Below are 14,280 nucleotides of genomic sequence, written 5' to 3'. Positions count from 1 at the left end.
TGTTATATCAACACCCTAAGCATTTATAAGGTGTTGCAACATCTAACGTTAATCGATTTAAAAAATAAGTAACAGAGCTACCAGAGGCCTGACTTAGTCGCATTACTTTACATTTAGGAACATTTAATTCCATTAGTGAATTGTGACGCTAGTCAGGGATTCTCTTCTAGACTGGCTGGAGGGGTTGCGTACCACCGTAGATTGTTATTTCTCAGCAGTACGCTATGTAATCACTGCAGATAAGTACAGAGGGGGAGTGGAGGGAGGACACAAAATGAAGGCAAATCAGTAATGTACAGTACTCACGGATTGAAATAGGACATTCGAAGCGCAAGCCTTGCAGTGCCACGCAGGCATGTGGTAAACCACAGGCCGGCTCGTTGGCGACTGGAAGGAACAATTCTGCTTTGTAGATGTTCTCCCCCTCGCGCCATACCACAATGCACCACCTTGGTTCCATGAGCATCTACGGGCGGCGCTCCATGAAGCGACGGCCACGCGCTCCGAATGTCCTATTTCAATCCGTGAGTACTGTACATTACAAATAACGGAAGGAATAATACAGTTACATGTAACCGTTATTAAGGACGAGCGTTAATAGTTGGCTATTACAAAGTGTTGACGGTTAATGATGAAGCATTCATACTAATTTAGCACGTGGTCAGCAAGATTAATCTGACCGAGTTCAATAGGAACACGTGACACACCTTGTCAAAAGCCCCGAAAAGTAATACACAATATGCGTATGAACTGATGATGATGATGATGGGTTTTAATGGCGCAGGGGCGTCTCAAGCGTAAGAGCGCGACACACAAGGTGAACGGTCAACGCAGTTATAAAAATAGGCATACATCTTGTGTACACTAAAGAAAAGCTTGGTTTCACAGGAGTACTTCTTCGAGGGCCCAAGAAGTGATGAATTTTCAATTGACTCCAGGAAATTTGCCAGGTTAATAAATATTACGTGTTCTAAAACACACACGCGATATCTATGAGTGAATTGGAGTGATAGCTGGTTCTTCTCTCATTGCTTGTTCTGACTTGAAGACTAGCACTGCTTTCACGATTTTTCAATCTTTTGCGAGGCTTCCTACATCAGTGCTTTGGTGGCGGCAAAAAAATTTAATTTAATGGCAAAAATGACGGGGGACGAATACTTTTTCAAGGAGTTTTTAACATTCTGACTGCCAACACTGTCGGGTGCAGTTGGAGGCATGGTTTATTGTTCGCAGCGGGAAGCACTGGAAATTGTTAGGTAATCGCACTGGAAAAGCTTTTAAGACTATATTTTTCAGTAACGTGGGCCAGTTATCGTTGGGAACGATTTGGCCCTGTGAGTTTTCAGGAAATTGTGAAGCTCTTATTTGGGTTAATACGATTCTAAAAATTTTTGAAGTTTCAATGCGTATTGAGGGCGGCGTAACTCTTAGAAGTAAACTTCGGACGCAAAATAGCTAATGTAAGCTGGGATGAGCGGCAGCTATGACATCCATCGTTCTTCCATACGGGCGTTCTTAGCTAAACGATACTAGGTTTTTTTGAGGTTTGACCTAAGTCAAATATTTCTGTGGTGCACAGGGCTCTTGGGCTGGACTGTATTGTATATAGCGGAATAAATGTGTGGGCTAGTTCATCAAGTTTGTTGAGAAAAATCTTGCACCTTTCCTTAGTGCTGCGAGCGTCAGAATTACAGAAAATATCTAGAAAAGAAGATTATTTATAGTAATGGGATCAATAATTGCGCCGTTGTAATCATATAATATTTTATTTCTATTTTTGAAACGTTTATTAATGTAGCAACATGGCATAGTGGGCGAGTTTAGTAATGCGTACTGAAAGAAATCAAAGGTGTAAGAAACGAAGGACAAGATAAAGAAAGCGCCTGCCTGTCTCTTCCTTTACCTCGTCCTTTGTTTTGTTTTGTGTTTTTTTGCGCTGTTCCTTTCTTTCCGTTTAATAATGATCCTGACGTGCATGTTTAATAACACGTGATCACTTAGGCCAGAGAACGATGTGATTTCTAATGAAAACCCGAGCACATTAGTTAGCACTGGATCAAGAATATGTTTAGTCCAAACTCATATTTATGTTGGTACATAACGAGCTCTGATGACTTAAACAAAAGGCACAAGTCGAAACCTCCCTCGTGTAGTAGCATTATTGTGTGCTCATTTCCGTACTGGACAAATTAATTAAGGCAGAAGATAAAATCACTCAAAACAAAAATCAGGAATGACGTACTCCTACTAATTATAATTATAATCTGCAGCCCATTCAAGGTTCGCACTGCAAAGCCTGTGATAGAGGCTATGACCAAACACAACAATTCTGGACAAAAGTATTTTTCTATGGTAAAGAGTGTTGAACGCCATTTTTTCATATATTGTAACATTTCACTATAACAGTCAAAATACCTGCAGATCTCCCGTCAGCAGGCTTGCAGTTTTTTGTTATTAACGTTTTTGCTACCGTCATATACATTCCCCATCCGTAGCGTCTAAAACATTTCGATTACACACTATCACTAAGTTAAATTTCACGCGCACGTTCTAGTAGAGCATGAAGTGCGTGAGACTGATTTTTTAAAGACAGGCCACTGGAAAGTAGGACGTAGGAAGTGAGGGCAACAGAAACATAGAAACAGCCACTGTCCTTATTTATAGTCTCACCTTGACTTCACAGCCTGTTTAGCCGATAGAAGTCGAACGAATTCCTTTCATTTTAATTGCCCGCATCCGATGTGAGGAGCACAACGCAGCCGTTAGGTACCTCTCCGACATTTCCTTTCCTTACAGAGCACGGCCATGCTTTAATGGCCCTCCAAGTCCGTGCATGTAGCAAGCGTCGCACGATTGCTTTCTTAACGGCACCGTGCCTTTTATCCCGCAAATCCTGCGCCGTTTACGCTTCTTACCAATCTGTGCTTCGTTATCGAGTGCTTGAACGAGTTGGGCTTCTTCAGCGACACTATGCCTGCTCCGAGCTTCCCTGCCGCGGCTTTGCTGAAAAACGATCGCCCCTCCAGAAAGACGCGTAAAAAGAAGGCCTCCAAAAATGCGGGCGCAAAATGAGCATGTGAGAATCCAGTGGAAGTAAAAGAGGGGTGAACTGAGGCACACGCGAAGCTGTCGAGAAAAGGAAGAAAAAAATGATGGCGCGAAAGAGGCGGCTTAGATGCGAGAGGGCGCTTATTCCAACCGGACCCCTAGCGGCGGCTTCCGGAGGCTGCCTTAACTTTTCCATTAGGCACCGGAGTGGATGTGTCATTCCTTCTCATTAAAGAGGGATTTACGGTTCCGACAGCCTCTCTGAGCAGCGCCCGGAACACCGCAGCTGTTGCTTTGTTATCGTGTACAACCAGCTAAGTGTAGGGGTAAGAATGAAGGAAAAAGAGAAGAAGATGAAACGAAGAGAGAAAAAAAGAAACGGGGAGGCCAAAGAGTGAACCGCGAGTGACGCCAGGCATTTTGGCAGCGGCGGCGTTGTTAATGGTTTCGGCTAGGGTGAACCGACGGCCGCGGAGGAAAAATATGGCCGCTCATGTCCCATTAAGTGCCAACGCCGCACGCGGTGGGGCGCATTTCTCGACGGGGCTGCTGCCACCTTCCGGTGAGCGAGGGCGAAACCGGGTCGCTGCAGGAGCACGAGCTTTCCATCTCTAGACCGGAATTATTCGTATAATTTTTTCTGTTTTTTTCTTGCGATTTCCAATGACCTTTTTTTTTCCTTACGTGACAGCAGGCTGGCAGTTTGTACCGGCGATTTCTCAATGCCGACATTGCGACCACCCCTTTCCCTGAAAAACCCTCTCTCCATTTGTAAACTTCATGTTTCGCAGCGTAGCTTTATAATTGCCCCTGCGCAAGACAAAGTGCGAAAGGTCCCTCGAAGCCCTTAATGGCTTTGCGGTGTGCACGTTTCGGCACGGGCTGTTCAACAGCACCATGCTTTTTACTTTTTTTCAAACTTAGCGCGACGAATTCCGAATTCTTCGGCGACATGCCCGTGGCCTCCAACGAGGTCAGCATGAAAAATTTCTTTTTTTTATAGGAAGCTTTAAACCTGTGTGAAAATTGGACCGTTTTAGCAAACATTAACGCACATAGGTGGATAGGTAGAGGGCCGTATCGAAGGAATTCTTGGCATGGCCGGTTGGCGAGACGTAGGTGAAAAGTAATCACCTAGTATTCGCCTACGACAGTACGGAAGGGAAGGCAGTCAAAGACAGACAAAATGATAAGCGTTACTAACAACTGCTTCATTTGAAAAGAAATACGGAAAATTCATAGAAAGCTGTTCCCGCGCGAGTGAAATAGCTCTAGAATGTCTTTTATTGCTTTCTGCGCCTTAGTAACCATTCTCACATATATCGTTGTATGTTTAAGCTAAGCCATTAGTTTCCATCTGTGCTTGGAGCCACTTTGCTTAGTTGGTCTATATGTGTGTAGAGAACAGCACAAGGGACCTTTCCTAATCCGCATTCCGGTGACAGTCTCAGCACAACTGTGAAATATTCCCTCCGTTATTTGGAAAACAAAACCAGCTATGTTTGTTAAGTGACGAACAAATGCTGCTTGAGTAGCCCTCGCCGGTGACGAAGGTGACGCCGACAACGGAGTGCTTGAGTACTGCGAGAGGGCACTTACACAGCTGTCATTGCATGAACGAAAAGAGCGCCATTAGCTATAGGTAGATGTTCCTAACATGCGGCTAACTCATCACGGAGAATAGGTGCAAGGAAGCTACTCTCAAGTCTTCGCACGCAAAATGGACATGGGGTAAATTGCACTAGTTTGTACCCTGGCTAGTCTTAAAGTACAGGTGCCCATACTTACTTGTAATGAGGCAGTCGCGATTAACTATTACGCGGCCTGCCGAGAACTGATATTGCGTACATGTGACTGTGAACGGATTAATTAACATTGTTCCTGATTTAGCTGATAGCAGGTGTTTCAATGCACTTTGCTGGGACTATATAGTTTGTTTCATTACAATGACGTTGATAATAACTGTTATTAGTAGTAACAGCAATAGCGCATAGCACCTATGTTGTAACAAAAAAATATGACGTCACCATTTCGGGATCGCGTGATCACATCTCGGCCAATGGAAGGCATACGCGTCTTTCTTTACTACGTATGCGATTAAACTCTACTGTTCGTGGTCGCGTGACTAAGTTCTTTGGACTATACACACGGAAGTGCAGCCTGGAGAACGTCGACAATGAATGATGATTCTTGTTTGAATCATTACCAAAAACATACATCAAAAGCCGCCAGCTCTGACGTGAACAGAGTTGTGAAGATCGACAGGAGGATATACAAGCCTGAGTGCGTACTATTCAACACTTAGATACAAGAGTTAGGTCCACAAAAACTGATATTTGGTTCCGACAAATGTCAGCTTTAGGCTACATCAATGTAGGCAGACTACTTGTGCAGACCGTCATCGTCTACATGAGTGTCGAAAGTCTACACCCTTCGGCAGTTAGCTATAAGTTTCTGCTGCTGACAAATTTTTAGGGTACTTTCTACGGTCTGAATTCCGTCGAAAATGGGTCCTTCGTGGGTGTGAGGTTTAGGTGGCCTTGTGATTCCATTTTCTGCGGAATAATAATAATAATAATAATAATAATAATAATAATAATAATAATAATAATAATAATAATAATAATAATAATAATAATAATAATAATAATAATAATTGTTTTTTGGGGGCAAAGGAAATGGCGCAGTATCTGTCCCATATATCGTTGGACACCTGAACCGCGTCGTAAGGGAAGGGATAAGGGAGGGAGTGAAAGAAGAAAGGAATAAAGGGGTGCCATAGTGGAGGGCTTCCGAATAATTTCGGCCACCTGGGGACCTTCAACGTGCACTGACATCGCACAGCACATGGGCCCCTTGTCGTTTTGCCTCCATAAAAACGCAGCCGCCGCATTTTCTGCGGAAGCGTACCCAACATAGAACGCGTACTCTCACTCACATACACAGCTAACGTTATGTGTTCGCAGCGTTTTCGTTTACATCAGCGACGAAATATAACGGCTTCTTCCTACGTGACGAGTCGCCCGAGTGTTACATTAAGCTAATCTCCTCCTTTTACTTTTGTGTTCGGGTGGCTTTACTGCACATTTTCTTTGACTCTGCGGAGATTCGCACAGACGGGATCATTTGTAATCATAACACCCCTCGCAGGGTGCATAATTAGAGGGAAGTAATTAATGGTTCTTACTCCTCCTGAGTGCAGGGCCGCTCGTATGTGATGCGGAAGCGAGCTGCGTGCCGAATGCCCGTTTGCAACGGTTTAACGCAGCGCAGTAGCTGCTGAGCAGCGTCGTATTGTGCGTATATTCTAGTGCGGCGTCACGGTCTGCTCCTCTCTCCGGCTAGGGCTGTAGGACAGCGAGGTAGCATAACATCAACGGAGCTTGTGATGAAGAGGTGCTTTACGTACCCGGCGAATTATGGTTTAACTGCTCATTGGGAACATCTTTACATATGTGAGGACACATGGGTGTGCGTTACATTAGTTTGAGCGCAGATCATTCCTTAATTTACCGTCCAAGTCCAGAGTTGCCTCTTTAGTATTTTACTGTGCAAATACATCCAGCAGCTACTGAAGATTGATCCGCCTCCTGCAATTTACCTTATCAACGTTGCCAGCTGATCACGAGAATCTACAGGCTCAATGTGCTTGGCAGCGCGCGAAAGACACGTTGGTATACAAGAAAAAGCGCACTCACAGCTGTTTATTGCAAAACTAAAATTAAATCTAATGGCTTAAAAGGCTATTATAGAGAGGTTTAACTCAAAATTGCATGTGCGGCGCTCTTAGGCTTAGGATACAATAATCTACGAATACGTTTCCCGAGGAAACTTGCACAAGTTTACAAGGTTCGCCATCATCACTTCGCGGATTGACGCCCTAGGCGCACTGCTGCCTGGGTCAACATTCACTTAGGATAACTGGGGAGATATGGTTATAATGAAACTAATCAAAGAGGTATAGATAACGCTTGCCTCCAAAATGCCATGAAAAAGTTGCTGCCTTAATGTTTCAATCAGCGTCAGTACGCTGGCCAAGCGCTTGTCTGATGCGGCCTTCCCATCAAGAATGATGGCAGCGATGGTTGGATATATGTTGAAGGAGATTAATGGCAATGTCCCCCCGCCCCCCCCCCCCCCCCCCCCCAAAAAAAAAGAGCAAATATGTTAGTGACCCAAGAAATAAAATTTTAGTAGTTTCTTTTTCGCACAAACTTGCCCACCGTGAAGAAAAGTAAAGCCGCAGAAAGCCAAAGCATTATGTGCATATTCAGCTCCATCAGAGCTGTCATATCTTCGTGCACAGATTACACCGGGCGGATAAAAGAAACGCTGCAATACCAAAAAAAAAATCAAAATCGTAATAAAAAGGAGCGCGAATAGCGCGTCGCCCACATGCTCCACTATTGTAATTTCTTTTAATGGTGCTTATACCTGAATGGCGAAAAAAATCTACGCCAGAGTCGTCCATGATTGTATCATAGGCATCGCTACCGCATTTCTGTTGCCACTAAGGGGAAGGGCGATGAAAAGAAATTCGAAAACAGGAGCTCGTTGGCGCTGCACAGTTTGTATTCTCTTTTAGTGCTTCGCTACATAAAATGCAAAACGGGAGCCACTTATAACATTCCGATGACGTGTGGAAAAATGTGCGCAGGTGAGACAGGGCAACGTGTGTATGGGTGCGCAAGTTCGGAACAGAAACTGATGCTGAAGAATGTAGTCTTGCCTTGAATGTACTTCACATTTCGGTGAAATTTTCTTTCCGGGCCTCTGAAAAACACGTAAGGCGAGAGAAATATTTAATGCCTTGCTGGCAACTAAACATGCTTATTCTTGTGTAAGTTCTCCTCTCTATGGCGCTGATGGTAATAATAATAATAATAATTGGTTTTTGGGGGAAAGGAAATGGCGCAGTATCTGTCTCATATATCGTTGGACACCTGAACCGCGCCGTAAGGGAAGGGGTAAAGGAGGGAGTGAAAGAAGAAAGGAAGAAGAGGTGCCGTAGTGGAGGGCTCCGGAATAATTTCGACCACCTGGGGATCTTTAACGTGCACTGACATCGCACAGCACACGGGCGCCTTAGCGTTTTTCCTCCATAAAAACGCAGCCGCGGCGGTCGGGTTCGAACCCGGGAACTCCGGATCAGTAGTCGAGCGCCGGAGTTCCCGGGTTCGAACCCGACCGCGTAAAGGAATTTCATGTTCTAAGTTATGGTATATAGACTACTTTGCTAACTTGGCACATGCGTGGCTGTTACTCGGTGGGCTATTGAAAAAAAAATTTAGTTGTTAGTCAAGTCATTTTCCTTTGCTATCATGTAGTCTATTTTTGTGTGCATCCTTTATGGCTGGTTGCAACACTTTTTGACATTTACAACAGCAGGGCACCAATACTTTGAGCTTGACACTTCATTCTGAATGTGGAGGATACACATTCAATTCTTCAGCCTGTGGAACCGGTGTGTATGGCATTAACCTTTATAAAAATTGTCTATATACGGTCTATAGAGGATCTCTAGGCTTATTATTGACTATTGCCTTCCTATAGATATTTTAATTTTTTCTGTTCATAGTATCTCTAATGTCTCAGAAAAAAGTCTATTAAAATTGTATATCCACAAACCTATAGATTGTGTGTAGACTGTCTATAAAATTTGTATTGCCTATAGACTACTCTATATAATTTGTCTATAGAAAGTCTGCAGACTTTATAGAGAAAAGCGTAAGGATGGTCTATAGACTGTCAAAGAAATTTTTGTAAGGGCCAAGGAGTGAGAAAGCATGGATTAATGGTCCTTAATTATTGCGCTTTCGAGAACACTTAGCACAATAGGGAAACAGTAGATAACACGGATGCGCATAACGCAATACTCCTTAAATTTTTTTTAGAATTTTCTTTTAATCTGAAATGCCTCCGGAACAAAACTTCAGATTATGCTTTGAGCATTCATGCTGTGTGCTGTTTCATTGTAATGCTTAGTAGGGAACAGTAGGTTTCACTGCTAACGAAAATAATGTGCATAGAGCTTTTAAGAATGAGCCTGAAGCCGCGCTCTTGCTTCACAGTGGACCCTGCTTTTCTAGACGAACACGTACCAAAGCATCAGCCTCTTGTACCCGCGTACTCGTGCACCAAACATAACACCCAAACAAATGCCCGCTATGCGTTGAATACCCGACATTGTATCACACTACACGGGCTTGCCAAAGCATGCAGGCCGACCTGAAAACCCCAAATCCACAACCTGAGCAGTGGGAGGCAGTGCTGCCCAGCTGAAGCCTAGAGGTCTGAAGACAGCTGGTTCAGGAGCGCAGTGGAAAGCCAAGACCATAGGTGCCCTGGGCTGAGGGCCGCTCTTAGTTCAGGGGACTCAAAGCTCTTTAGTGCACAAAGTTTGCCACCACCACCACCATCCACGTTAAGTGCCATTACTAAACTCACCGTCAAACAATGCGGTTCAAAAGTTCTGTATGCCATTGGCCAGAATATTGCTACACAACAAACAGTTAGGTTTTTTTTTGTGTGTTTAAAAAGCGGCTTTTTAAATAATGCTCTGCTTCTCCATAAAAATCGCCATTTATTCCTTTCTTCGTGTTCGCAAACTGCACGAAAGTGCTTTTTTGCTATTTCAAAGCATTTTACAGTCAATGCCGTTAGAGGCCGCCCACCAGGTGCATTTCGTGCCGTATATACTAACAACTGGTCACGTGACACGCGAATATCCGGTCACGTAACGGTCGCGTCTCATTATCTGACGTAAGGAAGGCATGTTGCCGGGCTAGTTTCTTGTGCAGCTTACTCTGTGGTACAAGGCGCTAAATTGACACACACAAAGACAGGATGACCAGCACAGGCGGCATGATTGTCGTCCTGTATTTTAGTGTGTGTCAGTGTAGCAGTCTTGTATGACAAGTTATCATTATCTGATCTTAGCCAGACATATGACTCTACGCCCATTGCAATCGTTGTGCTAGCCAAGGTTGCCACAGCGTTTCAGCTTTAGACCTATCTGTAAATCTCAGGCATTAACTATCAAAAGACCGGCAGCAGCACGGCGACAGCCTTCACTGAGTTTAGCCCCAAAACTCGGCAGCGCGTGCACACTGGGCAGTTTCCTTTATCTATGCAAGCATTCTATAACCAGCGCCTAATGGGCCCCTAGTGGTACCTATGAAAATCACTTTACAACTGGCGTCCTTCTCTCACAATAGAACTCATTTGAACGCTTTGCGTTGCTCTTGTTCGAAGGTACTAGAAGTTGTCGTGTGGCCGGGATATAAACAATTCTATTGAGGCTACATCGGCCTGTGAGGATAGCATAAACGGTTCATCCTGAATGTATACCGCCTAACGTATTTCTTTCATAGCTTTATGCGGGCAACTTTAGGAGACCTTTCTAATACTTGCCCATCTTTTCAGATAAGTTCAAGCGGTTGCCTTTTTTTTTCTTTTTAATGCGAAAGCAGTAAAAACGCTCGGTTAACAGTGGAGGCTGGGGTGCGGAAGGGGAAGAGTGCGGTGGAGCAGGAGCACGTTCCCATTTTTATGTGCCCCCCCCCCCCCCAAAAAAAAAGAAAGGCTTCTCGAAAGACTTCTATGCGGGACGTGAATGGTAGCGATCCAGGTTGGCAGCATCGCTTTGCCTGGCTACGGCTCAAATCCGGCACCACTTGTACGGTCGGCAGAGAGTGGTGGGGAGAGGGCAATAGTGCGGGACGGGAATAAAGCGGTCGTATTTTTAAATGTTTTTATTAAAAGCGATGGTTGTTCTAGGCTTATATGAAGGACTTGAAGGTATGCGATCCAGGTCGATAGCACTGCTCTGTCTAGCTACGGCTGAAACCCGGCATCACTTGTCCGGTCAGCAGTACTAACTGAGAAGAAAAGAGTGCCGAGGAGGAGGAGGTCCTATTTTTTCCTTTCTACATAACCCCGAGGTGACTGTCTTTCCCCCTTTCTTTGCCAAAAGTGAAGCTCACGTCGCTCGCATAGTAGATGACGTCTTCTTCACGTCGCCTTCATGAGTGACGTGACCAATAAAGAAACCGACCACTGGCCAAATGGTGTGTTGAAATTATAGTGGAAATGTAAAGGTCGTACCTTGTGTCGAGGAAACGAGATTTATAATTTCAACCTGGCTTTGAAAATCGGGTGAAACAAACTGAAGTGGAGTCTTGGGGTCAAACCTTCGCATTATTAGTTTATGCCACCACGTGATTACAGCTTTGGCAAAATATCGCTGGTACGTTTTAAGTGCGCAATGGTTCTACTTTCTAAAGGGTTCTTCATGTAGTCAGTATTTAACGAGCTCTCCAGTGCCCGCTTCGATGAAAAGTAACGCTCCCTTCACATCGTCTACGATGGCTTTTAGATTTCTCACTAGATGGCGCCACATTACTTTGCATTTATTGGATGTAGTGGCAACCACAGTGCAGCAAAACTTTCGTCGACGAGACTTACATCACTGTACCATAACAGCTTTGGATGTGAAAACTTAACTGGACGGTACTCTACACCAAAAATGTCTAATTCCTGTTCGACTTGTGAGATTTATATTAGTTTTTGGCACATCACTTATCCCAACGTGCATTTCCGATCGCGCTCTCTGACGATAGTTTCCAGCAACTGGATACACACAAAGGCCATATGTACTGTTCAAAAATACTCAGCGAAAACCTTCTACAGCGCTTCTCACAACACTGTTGCGAAATCGAGCACCTTAGACAGCAAGCTTTCCGCTTTGCCGGAGTAAATTTTGCGTTTAAAGCTCAGTGTTCGGTCCCTTTAATGATTCTCTGTCTGCGTTTTACTCTTGGCGCCTTTCATAACGAAATTTCAAACGCACTCGTCCAGCAGTGCCTGCTAATCGCAAAGGTTCATGTAACGCATTAAAATACGGTCCATGGGAAAGTGATCATGTTACGCGTACACCGCCCGAATTTCCCTGTTTGACAAGCTGGCACTTTTCAGAGCTCATGCTAGACCATCGGTCACAATATATGAAAAACTCCTTTAAGTTTTATATCACAGTCTAGCGCTCCTTATGGAAAGAATTATACGACAGGTTGCCTAGAGAAACTGCACTGCTTACACCACGAGGGGTCACGCCACGCAAGACTACCACTGTCACTGAACTTAACTGCCGCTGTCATTGATGAAAAACAAACATTCGTAGTGGACGATGATAGTAGGGGCGGACTCGCGCCGCCGTAGTATCGTAGTTAGGGCCGCCTGTTCGAATTCATTGGCCGTATTGGCATCCGCCTGAGGGTCGAGACTACGTATGTGCTGCCGACAGCTGTCTATGTTTCTACTGTGAGCCTGTCAGCGCTGATTCATTGTTGCGCTGGGGAATGGCTCATGCTCACGGGACGGCGTCAACGGCGACGCGAAATCAGGGAACTAGGCATATACAGCGATAATTTTTTTTTTCTTTTAGAGCCTGGAAGCCTCTGTTTGACACTCTCCAGGGCAAAGGATTATAAGTGTTTCGACTATTTTCCATAAAGGTGTTATAGAATTTTACGCGTTTTTTAAGGATCGAGCGGCTCCTTAGCGCTTCACTGAACCACGCACGCCCTCTCGCAGTTGCGTACCGCGCCATAATCGAGAATTCCCTCTTTTAGGACGAAAATTATCTCAGGCCCTTTTTTCCTAGAGCAGCTTGATAATTCCGTCGATATGAAAAAAAGTGAGACAACTTCGGTGCTTAAGATTCCCTGAAACTCCGAAGAAATTCTTTTTACCTCTTAATATCTCTGAAAAGGGTAAATTCCCCAAAGGGAGCACCCATCTTTCTTCACTTGTTCCTCGTCGTTGGTTTGATTGTCGCGACTGCAGAAATGATTCTCTACCTCTCTGTGTATGTGCTGAGGGACAACACTCTAAAATCGAATACGCCCATATTGGAGTAAAAGAAGGGTAAGCTGTCCTGTAGCGCACTTCATTTTATAAAAGGGAACTCCCTAGAAGACAGCTTACTCTCTTTCTCCTTAGAGTGATGCATGGCCATTAATTAGTGCTTGCACAGTACGGCGATGAGTTTCGTGCTAGTCCGCCAATCCCGTCATTACAAGGACACGATTGAAAGACAATGCGTTGTGGCGACGTCACGTGATGGACAGTTTGTGATGCCCGCCGGTGCTGCGTCCGCAGGGCTGCCGCTGGTGCTGCTCCTGCTGTCGCTGCTCCCGGTGGCGGTGGTGCTGCGCCACGCGGGCACCTCGTGCGCCTCGGCCCGGGAAGGCGTGCTGTGCGAGGACGACAAGCGATTCGTGTCGCCCATGGACACCTACTGGCTGCACGACACCGAGTTCAACTTCCACGTGGCGCACTGCGTGCTCTTCCTGGAGCCGGGACTCACCGCCTCCCTGCTCGGGCAGCTCATCGTCGAGCGCATCCTGGACAAGACAAACGACGAAGGGAAGCGCATCTTCCGCAGGTACGCTCCCGCTCAGCTCCATTAATTCCTCCTCCACACCCTCTGAAAAGGAAATCGCCTATGTGGGAATAAAAAATTGGCGGTGGTTTAGCTCTGGTTAAACCTGCGGCAACGCGATAGCTGCAGCTGGCCGAGTGGAACTTGCTCAGTTGAATTGCAAAGTCAGACTTTCGCCGCTCCATTTCGCTGGGCGTTCCTTCTTCGTCTTCGTCCCACTTGACACGGCGCATGCGCACAGCTGCTGTAGCTCGGTTTCGCCGGCTCGCCGCACCGCCCCAGCAGCAGCTGCTCCGCACCACGTGGCGAACCACGTGATTAGTCACGGCGCGCGCTGCCGGCAGCTGCTCCGCACCACGGGACCAACCACGCGATAGCATGGCGGAGCCGCCACGCTGAAGGCTCGAAATGCTACCGTAATGCAGCTATCGCTACAAAAGGGACTATGGCGTCCTCTAGCGCACTTCCTATTCTAAAGGGAGCGCCATAGAGGACAACTTACTCCCTTTTAACACCTTTCTGTTTAAAGAGTACGCAGTCTGGACGGCAAGGAATATGGCTGCTGTGAGCCAGTGTCCTGTGGCGCAATAATAGCCTGCGTGGGACTCTATGTCTCTACCTCTATAACAGCGGCAACATCGGCGCTGCGGGCTTACAGACCAACGTAGGCCATAAGGTGTACTTCAGCGATAGTGTGCGTTAGAGTTCAGAAGGACATCAGTACAGGTTTTCTGCGCCTCGTGTGAGCAGCTATTCGTGCAATAATGCTCATTGTACCGTTGATACAT

General features: G+C 45.6%; 1 protein-coding gene across 2 annotated transcripts in view; it reads left to right on the top strand.

Annotated features, from left to right (window-relative positions):
- The window catches only part of LOC144105456 (putative diacylglycerol O-acyltransferase Mb3761c), a 322,783-nt gene that overhangs the window by 230,779 nt on the left and 77,724 nt on the right, over positions 1 to 14,280 (top strand). For both annotated transcript variants that reach the window (XM_077638579.1, XM_077638580.1), the window contains one exon: positions 13,210 to 13,495. In XM_077638579.1, the coding sequence (XP_077494705.1) occupies positions 13,210 to 13,495 (286 nt within the window). The remainder of the gene's footprint in view (positions 1 to 13,209; positions 13,496 to 14,280) is intronic.

This window comes from Amblyomma americanum, chromosome 9 (assembly GCF_052857255.1).
Source record: "Amblyomma americanum isolate KBUSLIRL-KWMA chromosome 9, ASM5285725v1, whole genome shotgun sequence".
Classification (NCBI taxonomy): Eukaryota; Metazoa; Arthropoda; class Arachnida; order Ixodida; family Ixodidae; genus Amblyomma; species Amblyomma americanum.
This window is presented reverse-complemented; position numbering and strand designations above follow the sequence as displayed.